Here is a 20,803-nt window from a genome sequence, read left to right on the forward strand (position 1 = left end):
ATGTTTATAGTCCATTGTCTGAAACGGCTCTCGTTTTTCTGATATTTTATTGCCATTCTATATTTATATAATATAGTCTAGTGTGCGGTTACAACAATGTATAAGCTAGTTAGACTTTGGCGCATTCCACAACAAACCGCTCACTGTCACTTGCACAGTTGTGCGGTTCAGTGGTTCAGTGAGAATTGATACATTCGTACACGTGATGGTTTGTTAGTGCGCGTCATCAGAGCACTGTCGCTTGCCTGTGTAGCCGACCGGAGCGGGACTGTCAGTTTAGTAAATATAGAAGCGACAAACGGGAAAACAAACAAACACAGCGAGTAAAAGACAACAGGCTGTTCTCGCTTTCATTCATTTGTAGCGCTGTTAGAACTGCTGATAGGCTTTTTAGCATGGCTGGTTTAATGGCAGGTTTTGGGAACTTCACTCACGCTGTTGTTCGTGCAATTCCCTCATCCCTTGCCAAAGAAGCACTGAGGACAAACAACTTGGATGTGGATCTGGCGAAAGCTCAGTTGGAGCATGAAGTATACGTCAACGTTTTAAAGCAGAAACTCGGATTGGAGGTGATCGAACTCCCCGCTGATGAGTCTCTCCCGGATTGCGTGTTTGTGGAAGATGCGGCTGTGGTTTGTGGTGACACCGCGCTGATTACGAGACCCGGGGCAGAGAGCCGAAGGAAGGAGGTAAAGAGTGCATTTATTGCTGTAGGAATGACTGGTTGAAACCATTTCTTGTATGTGTTGTTATATTGCACGATCAATTATATGCGCCGTGGCTTGACCATAACCTGGTAGCACAAACGGGGCATAATTAACTATCAGGCAACGCCCTTTGAAAGACAACCAGTCACTAGGGGATTAGATGCAAAACTGCAACTTTATGTAGCCTAAAATCTTTTTCGTGTTAAGGCCATGCAGCGTTGTCATGACTTCGTGTGATGTTTTTCTTCACAGGACATAATTGAAAGGCGCAGGGATTAATTGTTGAATTATTACAGTTATTACACTAACGAGAAGCCGTGCAGGTGATCAAAACAACACATTTTAATAATGTAGGCATTTATTGAGCCAGTGTCACAATGTTTGGCATTTCACTGTGTTGTGTGAGATCATTCTCTCCTACCCCCTCATTGCTTTTAGACTAATTTACTCCAACTCCTTTACAGCTATACTAACATTAGGCTGTCGGCGGTTCTCATGCCCTCAGCATGAGTTGCGCAACATCCTTATAAAGGAAAAGAAACTCTGAGACAGTCGAGGCATTTCCCCTTAGTTCACGGTCATGTTTACGTGATAAAAACGGACCGTTTAAACGAATCAGATAAACAGTGCATGCGCAGTTCCTGCCCCTGTGGACGATTCTGTCCTCTGTCAGTGACAGTGTGTTTGACGGTTGGGCTGGTTCTCTGAAAGCCTCTGTCACGTCACATCACGTACCCCCGCTGGACCCAGCGCTGGTAATGGTGCCCAGTCACACCAGTGGCAGTGCGTATTGATCAGACTGTAGAGCACTCCCATGTACTGCCAAAGGCCCGTTGGGTTTTGTTTTGCTCGATTCCAAGCACGTTTCCGGACACAAAAGTGTTTTAATAATGTGTCTCCCAACCTATCTGCAGTATGTGTGAGAATGGCGTGGAGCAGGCCGTGTGCTGCGCCACATGGAAGATTGACGGGATGGGGATTGGAAGAGGCATCTGGGGCTCGTTGAAGTGGTCTGGTGACCTTTGTGTCCATCACGAGAAACTTTGTGCTCGGGTTTTGAGAGCGACCTAGGTTTGACACATTCACTCACGAGTGCATGCTGTGCGAGACTGATATGGTTGCCCACCCCATCACCCACTGTCCCCAGACCCCGCAAACAGAATGAATCAATGCCACACATTTACTGGTGAACCAATGTCATTGATTGATGGTTGGATCATTGCTTATTGTGGAGAAAATCATTAATTTTCTGTCTTTTGATCTCAGAAGTAAACAGTTCCAGGGAAAGTGGTCTTACAGTAGCAATATCTAGATCACCCTGCTCCCAAGTCTATAATTGCCGAGTTATTTCCTGGACTGCCGTAAAAAGTGTAGCTATGTGGTGTAGTTTATTATTTACAGAGATTTGGCTGTTGATGTAATTCTGTTTCAAACAGAGCATAGACATGAATACCAAACTAGCCACTTGCATGGACTTGTATGGGTTGGATTGTGTAATCAATTTCTGATAAGTCACTGATAAGAAGGCAAACAGAACAGACGTTTTGCTACAAATATCAGCCCTAAGGTGTGCCTCTGGACAGAAATTCCCTTGTAAAAAGGCTACTGCATGTCACATCTGCAGTTATCGCAGCCTCAGTACTATGCATGAAAATGTGACCTTTGGATTGTGCCTTGTGTTTCTTGTAAATATTTAACATATTACCCATCAACTCGAGCAAAACTGCATTCAGGTAACTGATCGTTTTTCGTACAGCCTAGTAAGGAAGTTGTAGATATATTTTTTGATAACCATAACCACATTCCCTTTACTCATGTAGACTATAGTCTTATTAAATGCTAAAGCATATGCCTGTTTCATATACAACAGGTTATTTGATTTTGATTGGTTTTCTTCCCAGAGCTTGTGGTAGTGTGTGTGTTTGTGCGCGCGCGCATAGAATAAAGCCGAACCAAAGAGTGTGTTAGTCTATTATAACAACCCTCTCAGCATAGTTTGCATGCACTGCACTGCATATGGAAGGCACGTCACAATTATGACCCCCCCAAAAATGTTATTTACATGCAGTCAATAGCAGGTATTGAGTTTGCACCAACTGTGAAACAGCAGCTGTCGCATTGTAGTAATAAGCACCTGAGTATCAAATGAGTTACTCAGTGCTGTTATCTCTCCATTCATTCAGAATTGCTGAAGTAAATGATTGCTTTTGTGAGGTTACTCTTCACAGAATTAATTATTTACCCCTCCATGCTGCCTAATCATTTTTCATTTCGCTAACTTAATGAGTTTGATACTTCAGCTTGAAGGATGAAGCGTTGACGGTCGTTTGAGGTCAGGCTTTTGGATGTGTAATAGCGTTTTGAGACTAGTTTTTAGACTTAAACACACACACACACCCTTCAGGCTTCTCAAAGCATTTATCAGCTACCTGATGCAATTTGTAAGCCCAGATCATCAATCAAGCACACACACACACATACACACGCAGTCAGACACACGCACACACCACCTGTAAATCCCTGTCTGTGGAGGCTGTCGTTCGGACTGTCAAGCCCCGGCTAATCGACTTGCAGAAGAAGAATGAGTCGTCTTTCCCCTCACTTCGCCCCGCCACTTCTTCAATCTCAATCTCCCCGCTACTCAAGGGAGCACTCCAACTTCATCCCCAAACACCTCGCTGTTTTTATGGGACAGCCGACTGATGCACAAGTCAAGCCCACGCCTCAATCAGTATTTAATTTCCCTACTGTAAGCCGTATCATTTCATCGTTGCTTCTGTCGTGTGCGTTGTTTTTTCCCCATTCATCTACATTTCTCTCTGGACCAGGGGTGCACAATTACAATTCAAAGAGGTCCATTGCCTAACATTTTCTCCCACCCAAAGGTCCACACCATGAACATTTCGTAACCTGCGCTACGATTCGGGGCGTAATTCTTGCATATGCAAGCCCTACAGCTAATAAACAAAATACTGACACTCGCTGCGGGAAGGATAAAGGTATATTTGTCTGTCCATTCGTCTTTGAAAGCTGGATTTTCTGTATCGACTTTCGTGACTTTTGTGCACGCCATTCTACAACTTCCCCTCTAGCTTCTGCTTTCTACCTCCCTGTCTCGGTCCTAACGCGCTTTGTAAACTTTCGCTTTGATTGTCTGAGTTTCGTGAAGTGATTCAAACAAGGCACGTGATTGGACAACACCTCGTAGCACGGGCCGCTGTCTGGGACCATTCCACCTGCGCTGAGCCAGCGCAGTATGTGTACATTGAAATTAACGGTTGCTTCATCAGTATTTACTCAAATAATTATTCATGAGCAGCGTATCTAGGTTCAGGCCCAATTGGCTAAACCTTCTGCCAGTTGTGCACACCATGCTCTAGGCCAATGACTGTGTCTTTACAGAATGGTCTAATCTCTCGTTATTCTAAAGGCACATTTTTGACATTGTAATGTTGTTGTCCAAAGGAATCCGTCAGTCATAACAAGGTAGAACTCGTGCACCTGAGCAGGAAGGTGGGGAATAACCGTCTCAGACCCAACATTTAGGTCACATTTTTCAGACAAAATATTTAGACTCTGGGCTGAGAGTTTACAGTGAGTATCCGTCCCCTCCCCCCCCCATCTCCCCGCCTCTCATACCCCCTCAGAGTTCACCCCAAATTGACACGCGATGCTCCGGAGGCCCTGTTTTGACTAGACGCCCTGCAGATTCTCATTTCATTCCCCTCTGTTTCCCCGCTCCCTTAAATGACTTCCTGTGCGGAAGCGACCTGGTTTCCTTCAGGGGGCGCTTGACATCCTCATGCGAAAGGGGGGGGGGGGGAGGTGGGGGGTGTGCGTCCCAGGCCCAGCCAGCCCCGAGTGAGACAGGGTCAACCTGGCGGCTTCCCCGACTGTCTGGCACAAACCTGCTGCTTCCTTAGCGAGGAAGACATTTGGCCCCCGTCTCCATTTGTCTCACCGACCGTCCTCACCTCGGTGTTCTTTTTTTCCTTTTTTTTTTCGTCCGGACGTACAATGTTACACAGTCCAGCCCTTTCTTGTTTAAACCCTTCCACTTCCCTCCCGTCTACGTCTCGCTCGTACTCATTCTTTCGACCTCCTCTCCTCTCCCCCCCCCCTCCCGGTCTCTCCCTCGATATCTCTGTCAGCCCCCTTAAAAGTCCAGCCTGTCTTACGCGCCTGCCGCGCGCCTGCCCCTCGCATGTGTCAGGGGTTGTGTGAAGAGCGCCGACGCCAACACGCCAGCGTTTTTTCTCGTTTTTCCGCGGCCTTGGACCTGGCTGTGTGTTCCCCCCTCCCTCCCTCCCAGGGGCAGTTGTGGGACTTTCGAGGGCATGAACTCCTCGCCCAGCCTCAGAAGGACACGGTCAAGGCCAGCTGTCGTCGGGCTTTGGGAGGACGCCCATTGCGGTGCTCCTAACCGACAGAAAACATAGGAAAGGGGGGGGGGGGGGGGCGGGGTGTCAAGGCTCGCCCTGGGAGAGGTAGCTTCAGATCAGGCAGGAGCCCTGACAGGAACATGTGTTAGAGCACACCAGAAGAAGGTCATCTGCAGACACAGAGAGCAAAGGAAAGGCTGTCTTTCCCCCCCATGTGTCGAGTGTCTTTCAGACAGAGCTTGTGAGCTAAATTGGAAACGCCTTGGCCCAATGGTCAAAGCTCCTTTTAGCACATTCCCAGAAAACCGAATCAATAGACAGACGTTTTCAAGCTTTACTTCATATACAACACGGACTTGAAGACTTTGTCGATGTCTTTTTTACAGATGTCTTTTATGCTGATGTCATTTTACAATGTTTGTCTGTGTGCTCGTGTAGACAGGGCTCTGTTGGCTAGTAAAACCTACTTTAAGTATTCACAGTATATCACAGACTCAGCTCAGCCTGGTGAAGGTTATCGAGGCAGAGCCATTGACCCAAGGGGGTTGTGAGTGTGTGGATATTTTCAAAGGTCCGTCTCCACCCTTGGTAAACATCCATATTCATGATGCTTTGGATATCGACTGTTTCATATGCGCAGCATGTGAAAGACCCCGACAGAACAATGAAAGGTGTTTGCGTGAGTGTTTGCGTGCAGGTTTGTCCTCGAGCGTGCCCAAAGTGTTTCCCCCCGAGCTGATAAAACAGTTCAAAGTGCTTTGTGTGGAGTTGGAGAAAACTTCAAATTTCAACGCTTTATTATGTCTGTCATCTGGCGGATGTCACAATTGAAATGCAGCGTCAAGCCGTACTAAGTGAGATGGATGTCTTCCAGCTAAAATAAAGAAGCACGCCCCGCCACTCCCTTTGACTACGGAAACACGTGGCGCTTTCCGGAAACCTCCGAGAAAGACGCGAGCTGCGCCGGCTCCAGAGACGCGCACGCTCATCCCTCTCCCCCTGCAACCTGCCTGTCTGCCCCCCCCCACCAGCTGTGGCGAGTGGGTCCACTTCCAACCTCACCTCCCCTCTCCCGCTTGAGGGAACGGCTCGCGTCTTCTCTCAGTGGAGCCGTCGCTCTCAGCGCAGTGTCGCCATCGATGAGGGGGATACCGCTTGTAAGGCAGGCCTTGCGGTACGCTCTTGTTTCACTGGAATGTCTCCCGGCCTACTTTTCAAAGCTCGACGAGAGTTGTACTTTTTTGGTCCTAAATGTAAATTCCAGGTCAGGGCTGCCTCAAAGCACACTTCCACACAGACAGTGGAAGTATCGTAAACTTTTCACCCCTTCCCCTCCCATTAATCACAGGGCCGGGTCTTGTATTTACATGCCAAGGTGAAGCCAACGTGGCCTAGACCTCTGAGGTCGACCTGCCAGCCGCCCCTTGCCACGAACCCAACATTCGCGAGAACACACACCTAAAAATAGACATTCTTCACCCATACAGAAGGAATTCGCAAAAGTAACACGCACACAGGCAGTACACTGCATTCCTCGCATACGCGCACCTGGACGCCCCTGTGGACGCGCAACGCGAGGCGCTGAGCACACGCCGCCGTCTTGCCAGCGCGCGGGGTGTCATCACTCATCTTTTTGGATAGGGGCCTGGGAGAACAAGCTTATGCACGGCCCTGTAATGCACGACGCCATCAGACCTCCTCCTCAAGATACACCCCCCTTCCCCCCTTCCTCTGTCCGCCGCCTCGCCTCGCGTTTCAAAAAGCCTTCTCCACTTTACCGAGCCGACCGTAGTTCTGTCGTCTGACAGGAACTGTAGAGGGACCGGGCTCAGTCAGCTACAGTCGCCTGTGTTTCGTTCTCCCCCAGTTCTTCCACGACGCCTCCCTCCGTCTCGGTCCCCAAATGGATCCTGTCGCTCCCGCCAGGGGGAGTAGGAAAAAGCTTTTGTGGCGCGAAGCGCTTCATGGACCCAGCGATACGACAAGGCTCCCCCCGTCATTCAGCCAGGGAGACGTGGGCCTGTATGATCAATGCAAAAGCATTCCAGTAGCATGAGCATGCATTCATGTGCCTCATTTCAACATCCCCCCTGCCATCTATCATCTTCGTTTTTAAAGGGCCCATTTTTGCCATTCGAAACCAATGACCTGATTTTGCCCTTAGCTTTACTATAGGACTTTTTTTTTTCTTTGTCAGATTTAGTAATAGGGTTGGGAATATTTTGTTACCTCACGATTCGATTCTTGGCGTCACGATTCGATTAAAATTTGATTCACAATTGAATTGATTTTTAACTTGTAATACTTTTTGAAAAAAAAACTACAAAATATTTGTAATACAAGTTGTGAATCGATGTCAATCGCGAGAAGACTGAATCGCAATTCATATGTGAATTGATTTTCCCCCAACCCCTATTTTGTTATGTATTGTTTAAGTCTACTCGGTTCGCCCAATGAACCCTTTGTAAAGGCATAAATAATCTTACACAGTAATGTTGATAGATAACAGACACACAGAAGTGCAGTTCCGGTTGCAAATAAACCTGGATGCTGCTGTCTCGTTCGCTGCCATAAACAATAGTGGATTTGAGTCCTATGGCCTTTACATCCCTCCAGCTTCGTAATGCCTCTGGACTTAACCTATGTCGGGGCCACGTGTCAGTGCATGTAGGCGCTCTGTGTGTGTGTGTGTGTGTGTGTGTGTGTATGACAGTGCGCTTGCGTGCGTGCGGAGTGTTTGCTCAGGGGCCAGACACAGACGTCCAGATGCATCGCTGGACATGGGATGAGTGAGTATGTATCGGTTTGGTGCCAGAATATCTCCAGAGGGGGGGGGATCTTCTGGTGCAGAGCACCTCTGGGTGTGGGCGGTGGGAGAGAGGGGTGTGGGGGGGGGGGGGGGGGGGGTCGGACTGAGAGAGAGAAGCAGCCGGAAGGGTACACGCTGCCCCTGTCTGCGCTAAGTTGTAACGCCATGGCGTGATTTCCACACCCAGTCCGTTCTCACGCCAGGTCCGACATTCAAACGACATCCTCCTCCCGTCTGCTCTGCTTTCCTGACCTCAAACATGCCCACACACACACACACACCGGCAGATACAAACAGACACACAGCGACTTCAGCCAGACACAAAAGCCCATACATTTTTTTTTCTTCTCCTTTTGGTTTACGTCTGAGAAAATTGGTCACGAACACGAAGCCCAACAGCTCTCTGAGAAGACAAACGCCTGTAGACCAAACCCAAGCACAAACTCGCCGGGCCAAAATAAAGGAAGATAAGCTTCGATGGGGCAATTAAGGTACGACTGCAAAACAGGGGCTTAGGCTCCACGGCTCACCGTGTGTCCCTCTCTCACGCTACTATTGTGGGGATGGAGATGAGAGGAGGGGTGAACCCGGGGTCACAGAACAGTTTGGGGTGGGGGGTGTGGGGGGGGTGGTCTCTCTCCTCGTGGAGACCTGAGGCCGTGTGTACACAGCGAGGTGTGTCTCACCCCGGGGATTTAGGACTAGAATCATCTCCTAATCCCTTCCCACCCTCGCAAGATGTTTGCTCAGACGGTGAAAGCGAATGCAGTCGTTCCACGCAGCGGGGAGGTGTGGGTGATGAGGGAGGGGAGGGGGGAGGGGGGGGGGTAACAGGCCGGTGTTGGTGGAGATAGGTGAACTGTAGCATGACTGCTGTCGGTTACATAAGTCTCCCCCCCCCCCCCCAGTTTCCATTGTGCAAGGGTGTTTGTTTGACTTGTCTTTCCAGCGAGGAGGAGGAGGAGTGCATGTGGACGCTCAGGGGCCGATCACATGAAGTGCAGCGCTGGCACTGCTCTCGGAAAGAACGAGAAAAGAAAAAAAAACAGCGTTTACGTGACGATGTTTAACATTACCAGGAAGAAAGGTTTCAGGGATGGAGCGGAGCGATGTGAGGGGGGGGGAGAGGGGGGGGGGGGGATAGGGAAGCTCGTTTTGTTCCGTTAAAAAACACACCCCCGCCTTCCCTTTTTTCGAACTTGTATTTCTTCAGTGCATTCCACTCCCGTGTGGTTCTACGGCGGCCGCGCTGTCGGCCGGCGGCGCGTCCTGCCAGGAATGGCAAAGAAAACATCCTGTGGCCGTTTCCCGCTCGATGACGCTGTTCATCCCAGGTATCTACTACCCCCCCCCCTCCCCCCTCCAAGCTCTGGTCCCTAGCAGCAGCCCTGGGAGGGTACGCTGTTTAGGGGTTGTACTGTGTAGCAGGGCGGGGGCGTGGGGGGGGGGGGGGAGAGAGATGGTGACTGCTGATGTGTCCGTGAGCGGTAGGTAGGAAAGGATACCGCCCCCTCGTCTGGGCCCGGTTAGAGCTGACAGCAGCCCCCACCCCCTCCAGCCCCTACCCCCTTCCCCCCTTCAGCCCACACCAGCGCTGAGAGGGGGGAGTCCGGGGGGGGGGGGGGGGTATTCAGCTCCTGGAACCAGGTGGAAATGGGCAGTATAAACTCATCTAATTGCCTGGCGGCCTCGACCCCGCAGTAACAGCCGCTCCGCTGGGGCGCCTCACAGCGGGAGGGAGATGGAGACTTCCGGAAGGGGTTTGGGAGATGCCCCGGCACACACACTCACACTGAAAAGGGGGGGGGGGGACACAGACAGACACACGTGAGTAAACACAGGGTTGTGCGCACATAAGGTAAGCTACTTTTCACCTCCAAGTCTTGACTTTGTACACTCATGCACTCACGCAGACGTACACCAAGCTTGTATGCACACACACACACACACTTGTATGTCTCCTTTCAGTGGGTGGCAGATAACTGTGCCCTGGAGAGCCACGTGTGTCTCCACTCCTACCATCTCCCCCCCCCCCTTCCTCTCCCGTTTTGACATCAGTAGGCTTGGCAGGTGATTACAGCACAAGGGGTTGAGGGGTTAGCAGGGGGGCATGGCTGTTCAGGCGGAATTCCTCCCCCCCACCACCTCCCCCCCTCCCTCTCCACAGTCTCCGTGCCAGAGACGAGGCTCATATCAGAGGGCCGTCTCATCGCATTAGCGGGCCAGAATGTTGACCCGGCGCGCTCAGGGAGATGTTGTCATATCAGAACCTCATCTCCCCCCCCCCCCCGTGCCAAGACACAGTTTCACGGCTGAGCTGTGACTAAGCGCTTATGGCGTCGTCCGCGAGATAACTCGATGCACGGGAGAGCGTGCGGGGACCGCTATGCGGATGGAATGAAAAAGAGACGTGATGCGTTCTCTTCCAACCAATCAGCCTCTGCCCCGTCGCAAAGCCAGTCGACCCATCGGACGGCTGCAATACGGTAACGTTGATGTTCAGCGGCTCCATTCACACGCATCGAGTCACAACTTGGCAGGACGGTGCACTGTGGGGTGCGGAGATTTGGTGAGTTGACCTCTCCTGTGGAAAGCTGTGGAAAACGCCGTCCGCAGTCATGGTTTCTCTCATCGCTCTCCGGAATGGCCGCGATAACTAGGCGCACGCTCCTCCTCCAGGTCTCCTCCTTCACGCTGCCCCTCCGTCTCCCCAGCTCTGGCTGGGTCCGGCGAGCCCATCGTGTCTGGAAGGATCCAGAGCCTGCCTGAGTTGGAGCGTGTGGGCTCCTCTTCCTCACGTGTTCCGCGGGCACTGAACCAACCCCTCTGGTTTACCTCTCTAACCCCTTAGACACACAGACACACACACACACACACCCACACAGGAATAGAGGCAGACAGATGCTGTGCACATTGAGGCGGTACGGGAGCGCACACATGGAAGGAAGGCAGACAGACGCGCACACACACCCAGTCGGTGTGTCAGACTGTACACACAGGCTCGCTCGCTCACTCCCACCGACAGAGACTCTGGCACACCCCTCCTCTCACCAATAGACGGACGAGAGGCCTTCAAACGCACACGCGAGTCTGAAACGGCCGTCTCTATCTTGTCTTCCTGTGTGCTCTCTCGTTCGCTCGGTTGAACTACACCCGTCACATGCATTTATCCCCATCCCGGCACGTGTAGTCATGAACAGAGATTGCAGTCTGCTTCCTGTTGGCTGAGAAATCCGACGTCGGCCACGGGCCAGTCATAATAGTGCCCTGGGTGCCATTACAGCTCCAGAATGTCCCTGGGGCTGTTAAAAGCACTTACGAGCTTTCTTAATGAGGGCTTTATTAATCGGCCTAAATACGCGAGGCTCCAAACGGTAGCACACAGCTAGAGACGCGACCACACGCCTACAAGACACAACCACACACCTGCAGACACAACTACTAGTGGGAGTCAGATGGCTGAGCGGTTAAGGAGTCAGGCTATTAATCAGAAGGTTGCCGGTTTGATTCCCGGCCGTGCAAAATGATGTGTCCTTGGGCAAGGCACTTCACCCAACTTGCCTCGGGGGGAAATGTCCTTGTACTTACTGTATGTCGTTCTGGATGAGAGCGTCTGCTAAATGACTCAATGTAAACTACACAACTACAGACACAACCAAACTGCCAACACTCCTGCGAAATTGCAGAGAAACGGCCTACAAAGCGAATGCAACCTTAAGACACTGGACGGCCTCGCAGACAGACTGCTGAGTCACAGAGGAGACATCATCAGTTTGTGCGTCTGTGGATGTTCTATAAACTAGGCAGTCTTTGAATTTTTGCGCCTGTGTGGGAAATGTGTCTTTTTTTTTTCTTCTCTCTCACTTCAAAGTGAACGAAACTCTCAATTAACTGGCTCCTCCGTTTGCTCTTTCAATTAACGACGCGTCTTCTTAAGAGGATTACGGATGCTTTCGGAAAAATACTTCCTCCCTTGCTTTCACGCTCCGTCGCGTGGAGCTTCCCTGGAAGGCTCTGGCATCTGTCACACCTGACTCACATGTTCGTTTGAAGCCAGACTCGAGTTTAAAAATAGCTCGCCGAAGGACATCTGCCATGTCCGAACTGTGCGCCTATTATCCTAGTCATACCTCGGAAGTATAACCACCTCATACCAATGTTACCAGGTCAGACTGAAACTAGCTGTCATACAATACGCTATTCATAGCCTCCTTGGTTTACTCTCACTCAAGACCATCCCTGTCTCAAAAGTCCACTCCTTATATTAAAGGTCACATCATCAACAATTGAAGATCAGACGATAGTTCCCATGGAATAGCCAACGGCGGTGGCGTGGTGGGGGGGTTTTGCTTCCATCTTTGAAAAAGGGTCGTTCTCCGAGCCCAATGTGCTGCCTCAGGCACGGTGCTTTGTTGGTTCAGGACCCATGCACATTGTTATAGACAAGACCAGGTACGAGACCTTTGCTACAGATCAGTCTCGTCGGGCGTTCGCTTCCACGATCCCGTCGTCGATGATTTATCCGACTCTTTCATCATGCGGGATGTCATTACGTAGCCTATACTTTGTACGCCCGAGATAGACGGCAGGAGAGATCCAGAGAGAGAGAGACATTACCGGAACGTGTCCACCCAGCCGTGTACTCATGAATGCATAATGAAGAGCACCATACTTTGTAGCCTGCTCTGACACTCGTATAATGAAGAGGCGCAGCACTCCTAGACTGTAGTTTAGCCTCGCGAGGAAGGCTAGGTGTCAGAGCCAGAGAAGGCCTGGCAAATCTCGGGTGGCATTTCAAAAGGGTCATGTTTCTGCTGTGTACTTTGCTGTTCGAAGTTTGTGTTGTGCGGTGGAATTGCTCCGATGCCTCGATCAAGGTAGCGGCGCGTATCGTCGATATCCTTTTGTACGAGTGGGTGAAATCAATAAGTAGGGGTTTGGGGCGTGTTATATATGTTATAAAGCGTCGCTGACGGCAGAGTTTAGAGCTGAAAGGGGCTGTTTGGATGTCTGACTGCAGATAGACAAAAACAACAAGTGTTCAGGAGAAAATGCCGAGTAGAAGTCACAAATTGTAAAGCTAAGATGGGCTAAGAGACCTTGTATATACAGCCTGGGAGCTGACTGCTGTAGTCACCACCAAGCTATCTATTGAGATGTAAGGGCTCATTATTGGAGCTGTGAGTCATAGCAGGCTATGATTAAGTCAAGAAACTGCTGCCACTGGAAATACCTCTCTTTGGAATTGGAGGGATTGCTGGGTTCACATTACAGAAGCATTGCTGAGACGCTGACCTTCTGGGTGAACTTAGATAGGTCCAGCATCACGTCACCCACAGTCACACACCGACACAAGCTTCCTGCATGGCGTCACACGCAGTAACTGGTGCACATGTGTTTTTTTTTTGTGTGTGTTTTTTGTGGGAGGTCGAGGTTGGCCTGTCCACAGATCATCAGCGAACATTCGTCTTCTCCCCCGTGACCTCCTACCCTGTCTGTGAAGACGGCCTATTAGGCGGACGGGGCGACGCGAGCCTGAAGCCCAATTGGCTGCACACGATGCTCCAATTCTATCTTCATTTGTCATTCACATCCCACCTCCTCGTTGCTCTCTCTCTCTCTCCCTCTCTCTCTCTGTGAGACATAGAGCCAGGACAGAAAGAGGAGGAAGAACAGAAGACAGACAGACAGACAGACCAGTGGCCAAAGACTAAAACAGGTATCTATTCTAGACAGAGTGGGCGAGGAAACCGGGAAAAAAAAACAAAAAAAAACAAGCAGATAGAGTGCTGGTCCGACGAATAAGGTCAAAAGCTCCGCAGTCTCTCTCTCTCAGACCCCCCCTTTGGCTGCGCTGTTAGCCCCAGTCAGGACACCTGCTTTCCCCATCAGCACAGCTCGGCCCGTCCCCTCAGTGCTGCGCTCGCTGTTCCACGGGCGCAGTGACTTCAAACACGAGCGACTTCAGGAATGATGATGACAGAAACACGCCTGGAAAAAAAAGAGAGATTTGTCCTCCAAAATACTCGTAGGCGACTCGTGTTGCTCCCCTCCTGGCTCCGTTCCCCCGTTTCTGAAGGGAATAGTGATTTATGACTGTTCTCTTCTACCTGTTTACCACAGAGTCTTGGTCTGGGCGCTGGGTAGAGTACAGGAAGGTGTTCCAAGGGCTTGGTGGTGATTGGCAGGGAATGTTCTGTCTCCTCCACCACACCTGTCCCATGCCTGGGCCCAGGCCGTGAGCCATTCCCACACTGCTCCACTCGCATTCCAGTCCTGTGAGTGCACGTCTGCTTTTTATATGCTCTTATTCACGGGATTTTTTCATTTCATTTTTTTTTTGTTTTTTGGAGGGACTCAAAACAACTCAAAGTGTCAGAAAGCTTTAGTTATTTTCATTTGATGGGAGTATTTCAGATCTTACTATTTCACCTAATGAGTATTTTCGACGTGGTTTATGCGGCCGATACTGTTACATAGCTCGTCCGGTTGGAGTCCCCTGGAGCTCCATCTCGTTTGGATGTAAATATTGATTTCGTTGGCACAGATTTCCGTATTGGTTTTTAGCGTACTCTTTCATCTCGAGTATAAGACATGCCGTCACCATTCTCTAAATTGGTTCTTTACCATTAATGTTGCCAGGGAACCTCAGCTGACCGGGTTGAGGAAATGGTGCCATAGCAGGATCATCTTATTAGACGTGCCACTTGGTCTGGCTGTCTCCCAGTCAGTCCGAATGCCATACGCTTCCTAACAGGAATACCGCCACATTTTTGGAAACATCTTAGGAAAGTTACGCCCAAGCTTATCCAATGCCTGGCAACCCGTCCAGATCATGACTCGGCCAAATCGCGATTCCCCTGGGAGACCCTGTGAAATTGATTCACCTTGGAGGATATGGAGGATCACTAGATCAGTCCTAATAAGGAGCCAGGGGACTCCAGACAGGGGCCAGTCACCAAGCCCAGGGGAGGAAGTGGAGATCGTGACTTGCGAGATGGGCATGTGCTGATGACCACAAGCCGCAGAAGTCCATCGGTATCCCAACACGTTCCTCGGTTTTCCTCAGCGCTTTGTAGGCTACACGCTGTGGTATCTTAATGACTATATTTGGCCACGAGGATACTCCTGAACTGCCTTGTGACCTACAGGATTTGTCCCTGTGTGCTCACTGTCACATAACTTCCTCTCTGTGACGCTGGCCGTCCAACGGTTTTGCATCAGGGGGCGAGTGTATGTGCTGTGCTTGATAAGTGTCTTTGTTTAAACATTGGAAAGTCTGTTTCACTCCCCTTCAGTTTCAATGATCTTTCGAGGACAATGGGATATGGAAAATGTATTCGCTTGATTGTTTTGGTGACAAACTGGTCTCATGCATGCCTTTCATCTCTGTCCAAGGCAGTCATTTCCGTGCCCTGAGAAGGAAACGCTTTCGATAACAGTAACGCATTGGTGAACGCACTTGGTAATAGGGAAAATATGATGTTTATTCAATTTGTTGAATGGGAGGAAGAGTTAAATGTGTGCAGACTATGTTATTTGTCATTCTTCCTCTTTGGCAGAGGACACCCCTACTTTCCCCAAACTAACATTTCTGTTGAGTGGTCATTCCATGAGAGCAGTCATCCTATAATTTGGCTATGACATCATTGGCTGATAACAATAAGAAAGATTAGGGGGGTTACATGGAAGATTCCTAAATAAAAGAGCGCAAAAATCACAACAGAATTAGAAGGATTTGGAATATTTGAGCTCATTTCTTCTTTTGGTTAAGTTCTTGTCCGATTTTCTCCGTGGCAAGTGTAGGCGGCCTGCCAAAGAACATTTGGTCCTGCTTCGTGACGCTCACAGCATTAGGGGAAACTGGTCATGCACGGCTAAACACTTTACATTCAGAAGTTACATTTACATTTAGTCATTTAGCAGACGTTCTTATCCAGAGCGACTTACAGTAAGTACAGGGACATTCCCCCCGAGGCAAGTAGGGTGAAGTGCCTTGCCCAAAGACACTATGTCATTTGGCACGGCGGGGAATCGATCCGGCAACCTTCTGATTACTAGCCCGACTCCCTCACCGCTCAGCCATCTGTCTCCAAATGACTGTAATGTAAATGTAAGTTCATCTAGGGTCCTTTGTGACTGTAAAACATTTTGTGTTCTTCGGCAACACCAGCCCCCCCCTGGGACGGTGTAACTTAAACCAGGAGCCCTGAATCTGTTCCTCCTTCCAATGTCATCAACACTGGAGGACTGGTGAGCTTCGACAAGTTCCATTACTTTCACATGTTGAGCTTTGCCATCAACGATTCAATAACAGCGCCTGACGTCACACGATTGAATTCGGTTTCTGGTTATCGTGCAACCGTCGTGTTCCATTGAGTCGTTTGTTTGGGGTGTGCGTGGAAACGCATGTTGAAAACAGGGAAATGTTACAGCCATTGTTGTGGACCTGGTAGTAAACCTCTCCCTTCTGCACCTCCAGGGATAGGAAAGCTGAGGGCAGTTGTCAGCTGGTCAGGGAGGTTTAGAGGTTTACATCACGACGGTTTATGACCACATGCCCTTAGCATGCAAGCTAAAAATAGGTTAACACCAGACCGTTACCGTTGACACGTGTGCGTGTGTGTGTGTGTGTGTGGCCTTTGTTTAGAACACAAGAGGGCGATCGGGTGTTACCGCAGTGTGTTGTGGGTGGTCTAACTCCTAACAAAGGCACGACGTCAGGCCTTCGGTATGTGCGTCCTCAACAACAGCACCTTACACAGACCTCAGCCCAGTCCTCACGTTTGCCGGACGGAGCGACGGTTCATATCTGGCCCCGCCATGTGTGGCCACACCAAACCTGACCCTTCTTAGGCGTGTCCCCAACGACCCCCAAAAAGGTAGGTCTCTCCGGCAGCCCATTCCTGACAGGAAGATGCCAACCATTCCGAGCGTGTATATCGAGCTGCTGATTCATTAGGTCAGGCTCGGCCATGTGTCAGCGTGCGGATGCTGGTGCCCCACTTCAACCACGAGCCCTTTGACCCGACCCGAGGCTCCAACACAGGTGTTCCCGCCGCTCACATCCCCTAACATGGATCCGTACTGGGATGACGTCATCGAGTTGACTTTAGACCGCCTGTGTCTCTGAGGTGGCCAGGCAGACAATAATGAGCTGTTTCATTTACATTAAGTCATTTAGCAGACGCTCTTATCCAGAGTGACTTACAGTAAGTACAGGGACATTCCCCCCAAGGCAAGTAGGGTTAAGTGCCTTGCAAGGACAAATTGTCATTTGGCACGGACGGGAATCGAGCCAGCAACCGTCTGATTACTAACCCGATTCCCTAACCGCTCAGTCACCTGACTCCCTCATGCATTGTTGTTCATTTGAAAGATGACACTTTACACGGTCCAATCAAATACAAACCCTGGAGTGTTTGTTGTGTACGTTACACAACACGGTGGCGTGCTGCTATTTATCTTCTAGACATTATGATTTATGAAGTTTGAAATCCCCTGCTTAATCCGCTGGGGTAGGGCATGTCTTGAAATGTCTGTCAGTGCTTGAACAGCCAATCAAAATGCGCCTAATGTCAAACAGTGGCTTCATTGATCAGGGGAGCGTAATGATAGAAGTTTCCAGGCTTCGGTCCCACGTGGTAGATTTGACGAGTTTTGGAAGATGGCCACACAAAACTTCCTGTTGAGCAACTCAAATCGCTGTCACGATTTCCCCAGAAATTGTATCCCTATCTAGTATGTAATTATTGTTGCTATACTTTGAATTTGACCGCTAGATTAACAGCATCTCACTTAAGAATCTTGATAGTAACTGCCGTGACTGTTGTGTAACTGTTAGTCAGACAAAACCAAAGGCTTCCTACCACAGTTTCTCTGTGTATTTTTTTCAATTTTTTTATGTGACTTGTTAAAGATAAATGACTTCTCTCTTATCTTTATTTTCTGCAAAGCAGCTTTGAGCTGCATTGCAGAGATGGAGAGAGAATGAAAACAGCTTAGATCCCAGGTTCTACCATTCATGCGATATTCCAGACCTACCAAGAAGCCCTGTGTTCTGTGCGGAGCTGGAATGGGATTCTGGAATGAAACAGTACGATAACTACTGCTGTCCATGGAGTTTTCCCTTTGGCCTTGGAACCACAGCTTTAGCCTGAGTTAACTTATGGTAGATATCTTCCTTTGAGTGAGAAAATTACAGATTCACAAGTTACTTCACCAGAAATATATTCCAAAAACTCAGGTCGTAACCCCCCCGGCCCCCCGCCCCCCCCCCCCCCCAGTTAGGCTCTCATCCCATATAAGGTAAAATTGTAGGTCGGCAAAAGTGAATCTGTTTCGCAGCATTTAGACGGACCATGGTATTTGTGGCTGGGAAAGGCATCAACTATGTTGAGGACATCCTTCAATGTTTGTTTTTTCGGTTTCCCTGTACGCAGTTTGGAATTCTGACTGACTGTTGGCATTACATAAAATCCAGCCTCTGGGTTGTATATATTTTCCTCCCAAGAGCTTTGGTAAATGAATCAGCATCAATTCAAAGCTTGGTTATAAGTACAAACCTTTTTCTCTTTTTCTTTTCCTCGGAATGTGGCTCAAATTCTGTGACGCTTCCAAATGTACTGTATGCCTTGTTTTTGTGTTTTTTTTGTTTCGTCTTTTTTTGCATCCTGTTGCAGTAGCCAGAAACATTACCTTGGAGTACAAATAAACGTCAACTCTGAAAAATGGAAGACTTCCAACTGAACTAGCCTGAACCCAGGGCTGACCGTTCCTGACTGTGTTTTCCTTTCTGTGGTGTGCGTGGGTCCCGGCCACGGGTGTATTTTGTGCTGTGTGTAGCCGTGCACACATAAGTCCCTCCAGAGCACTTTATCATGTCCAGCTAAGGTCGATCAACACCGGAAGATACTGCATGGGCTCTCAGATCCTCCACCGTCCCATCTCCTCTCTCTTTTAGAGCCGGACAGTAACGTTGTGCTCCGATGAGAAGAATGCAAGTCTTCACACGCTTATGCACAGTGGCTGATTGGTGCACTTAATGAATTCACTTGTTCCGTATTCCAGGAACATTCCGTAACGCTGATGCCTTGTAATCGCTTTCCGTGTCGGCGACGCACAGGGCATTCGCTTCCAGGATCCCCTCTTTCCTTAAGTCCTCCGCCAGCTTCGTACTTGTAATCTTTCTCAAATGCCAATAAAGTTTTTGTATTGGAACACCATCGAGATTGGAATCTTATTCAGGATGGGACGAGTTCAGGCTGTGAGGGACACGCATTTAATCCCTAACGCATTCTGTAACTGTGCAAACAGTCGAGGAAGAATATTGTGTTCCATACTGTATCAACAGCAATAAACCATTATTATTTTTGTATTATTTAGCCACGGGTGTTTGTTCAAAATGGAGCACATCAATGCCCAAGAGCCTTGTTTTGGCTGAGTGGTCGGACCCAGCATGCCATCACTGTCAGCCTGAGGTTATGCTCATTGCCCCAGCATCTACACAGCTGCAGAGGGTCAACATTGAGACTTGGTGTGTGTGTGCGAGTGTGTGTGTGTGTGTGTATACTGTATGTGTGGGTGAGTCTTGCATGCACGTTTGGAGCAGGGGAGTATCAAATGTGTGCAGACACACTGCACGGAACACACCATCACTTGTGCAAAACCCGATTTGCCCACAGTCGTGCAGATGCGCAGGGCAACGCACCCATCTCGCGAACGTTTTTTCGCCCACGAGCACACCCATGTTCAAGTTTACACACACTCGTGCATTCCTACGTAGCATAAGAAAGTTTCCATGTTGAAGGCCCAGGCCTAGGGCGATTTTCCTATTGGCTTCCCTCGTCCAATGAAGTCACACCTTTCAGAATTTTGAGAATCTCCGGAATGGGTAACTTTTTAGAGCCTCTGAACAAACCCTGTGTTGTCAGGGGGAGAGGGGTTATAACTTGCCAGGGAGGCGGGTGGAAATCTGATCCAATTAGAACAGGGGATGAAGCTACCATGCTACCTCTCCTCGTAGCGTCTCCACTCTTCGGGAACTCTGCAGGAATTCTCTCACTCTGTAAGAAACACTGTAGTTCTAACAACAAATGGTAGTGGTTCATGTCGTTTTTGTGGGATGTGGTTCATGTCTCAGGAAAAGGGAGAAAAAAACAGATCTGATTATTGACTGGCATGGCACGCGCACACAAGACCCTCTCTGTTGAATTAGTCGTGCTCCCACAGGCGGACAGCCGGGAGTCCCTGCAGTTGCTCCAACGAGGACAGTTGTGTCCGGTCACCGTGCCGAAACAGATTCACTTTGTTCTGCTCTATCACCACCCCACCCCACCCCCCACCCCTGGCAGACTTCACAGACACTCACCGGCAAAAGAAGGACACTCGTTGGCCACGGCCGAGCGTCAGGTGAAGTAGGGTTCACCCAATAGGAGAAGCAAGGGGGGAGGAGGGGGGGGGGGTAGCAGAGAGTCACAGCGAGTCACAGCGATGAACGTCTGTTCTCCTGGACAAAGAAAAAAAAGAAAAGGAAACATGTCAATAACAGCCCGGATCGTTTCCTCTGCGCTGGGCTAGACTGTGGAACGTCTGCAGTTATAGAGCAGAGATAGCACTGTATGCAACTGTTACATCACTGTGAATTTAGCAGACCCCCCCGCTTTCCTGTGCTGGTAAAACACACATAATTAGACCGTGGAGGCTCAGAAACACGTCTCTGTTGGTTTTTCCCCCGCATTCTCTTTTCTTTCATCTTTTCTTCTTTTTTTGGGGGGGTGGGGGGGAAACTCCTTCAGAAAATCTGAGTACTCGAGACACTATTATCTCTAATGTATTCTAATCATTATCAAATCTGCCAAGTTTTTTTTTTCTTCCCTGAAATGGGAGATGGCCCACGTCGAGCG

General features: G+C 49.5%; 1 protein-coding gene across 2 annotated transcripts in view; it reads left to right on the forward strand.

Moving 5' to 3' along the window:
- Positions 1–235: 235 nt before the first annotated feature.
- Positions 236–20,803, forward strand: part of ddah1 (dimethylarginine dimethylaminohydrolase 1) — a 40,352-nt gene continuing 19,784 nt past the window's right edge. For both annotated transcript variants that reach the window (XM_084693091.1, XM_084693090.1), the window contains exon 1: positions 236–689. In XM_084693091.1, coding sequence (XP_084549217.1) covers positions 396–689 — 294 coding nt within the window. In that variant the 5' untranslated portion in view covers positions 236–395. The remainder of the gene's footprint in view (positions 690–20,803) is intronic.

This window comes from Hypomesus nipponensis, chromosome 26 (assembly GCF_054491055.1).
Source record: "Hypomesus nipponensis isolate SF chromosome 26, ASM5449105v1, whole genome shotgun sequence".
Classification (NCBI taxonomy): domain Eukaryota; kingdom Metazoa; phylum Chordata; class Actinopteri; order Osmeriformes; family Osmeridae; genus Hypomesus; species Hypomesus nipponensis.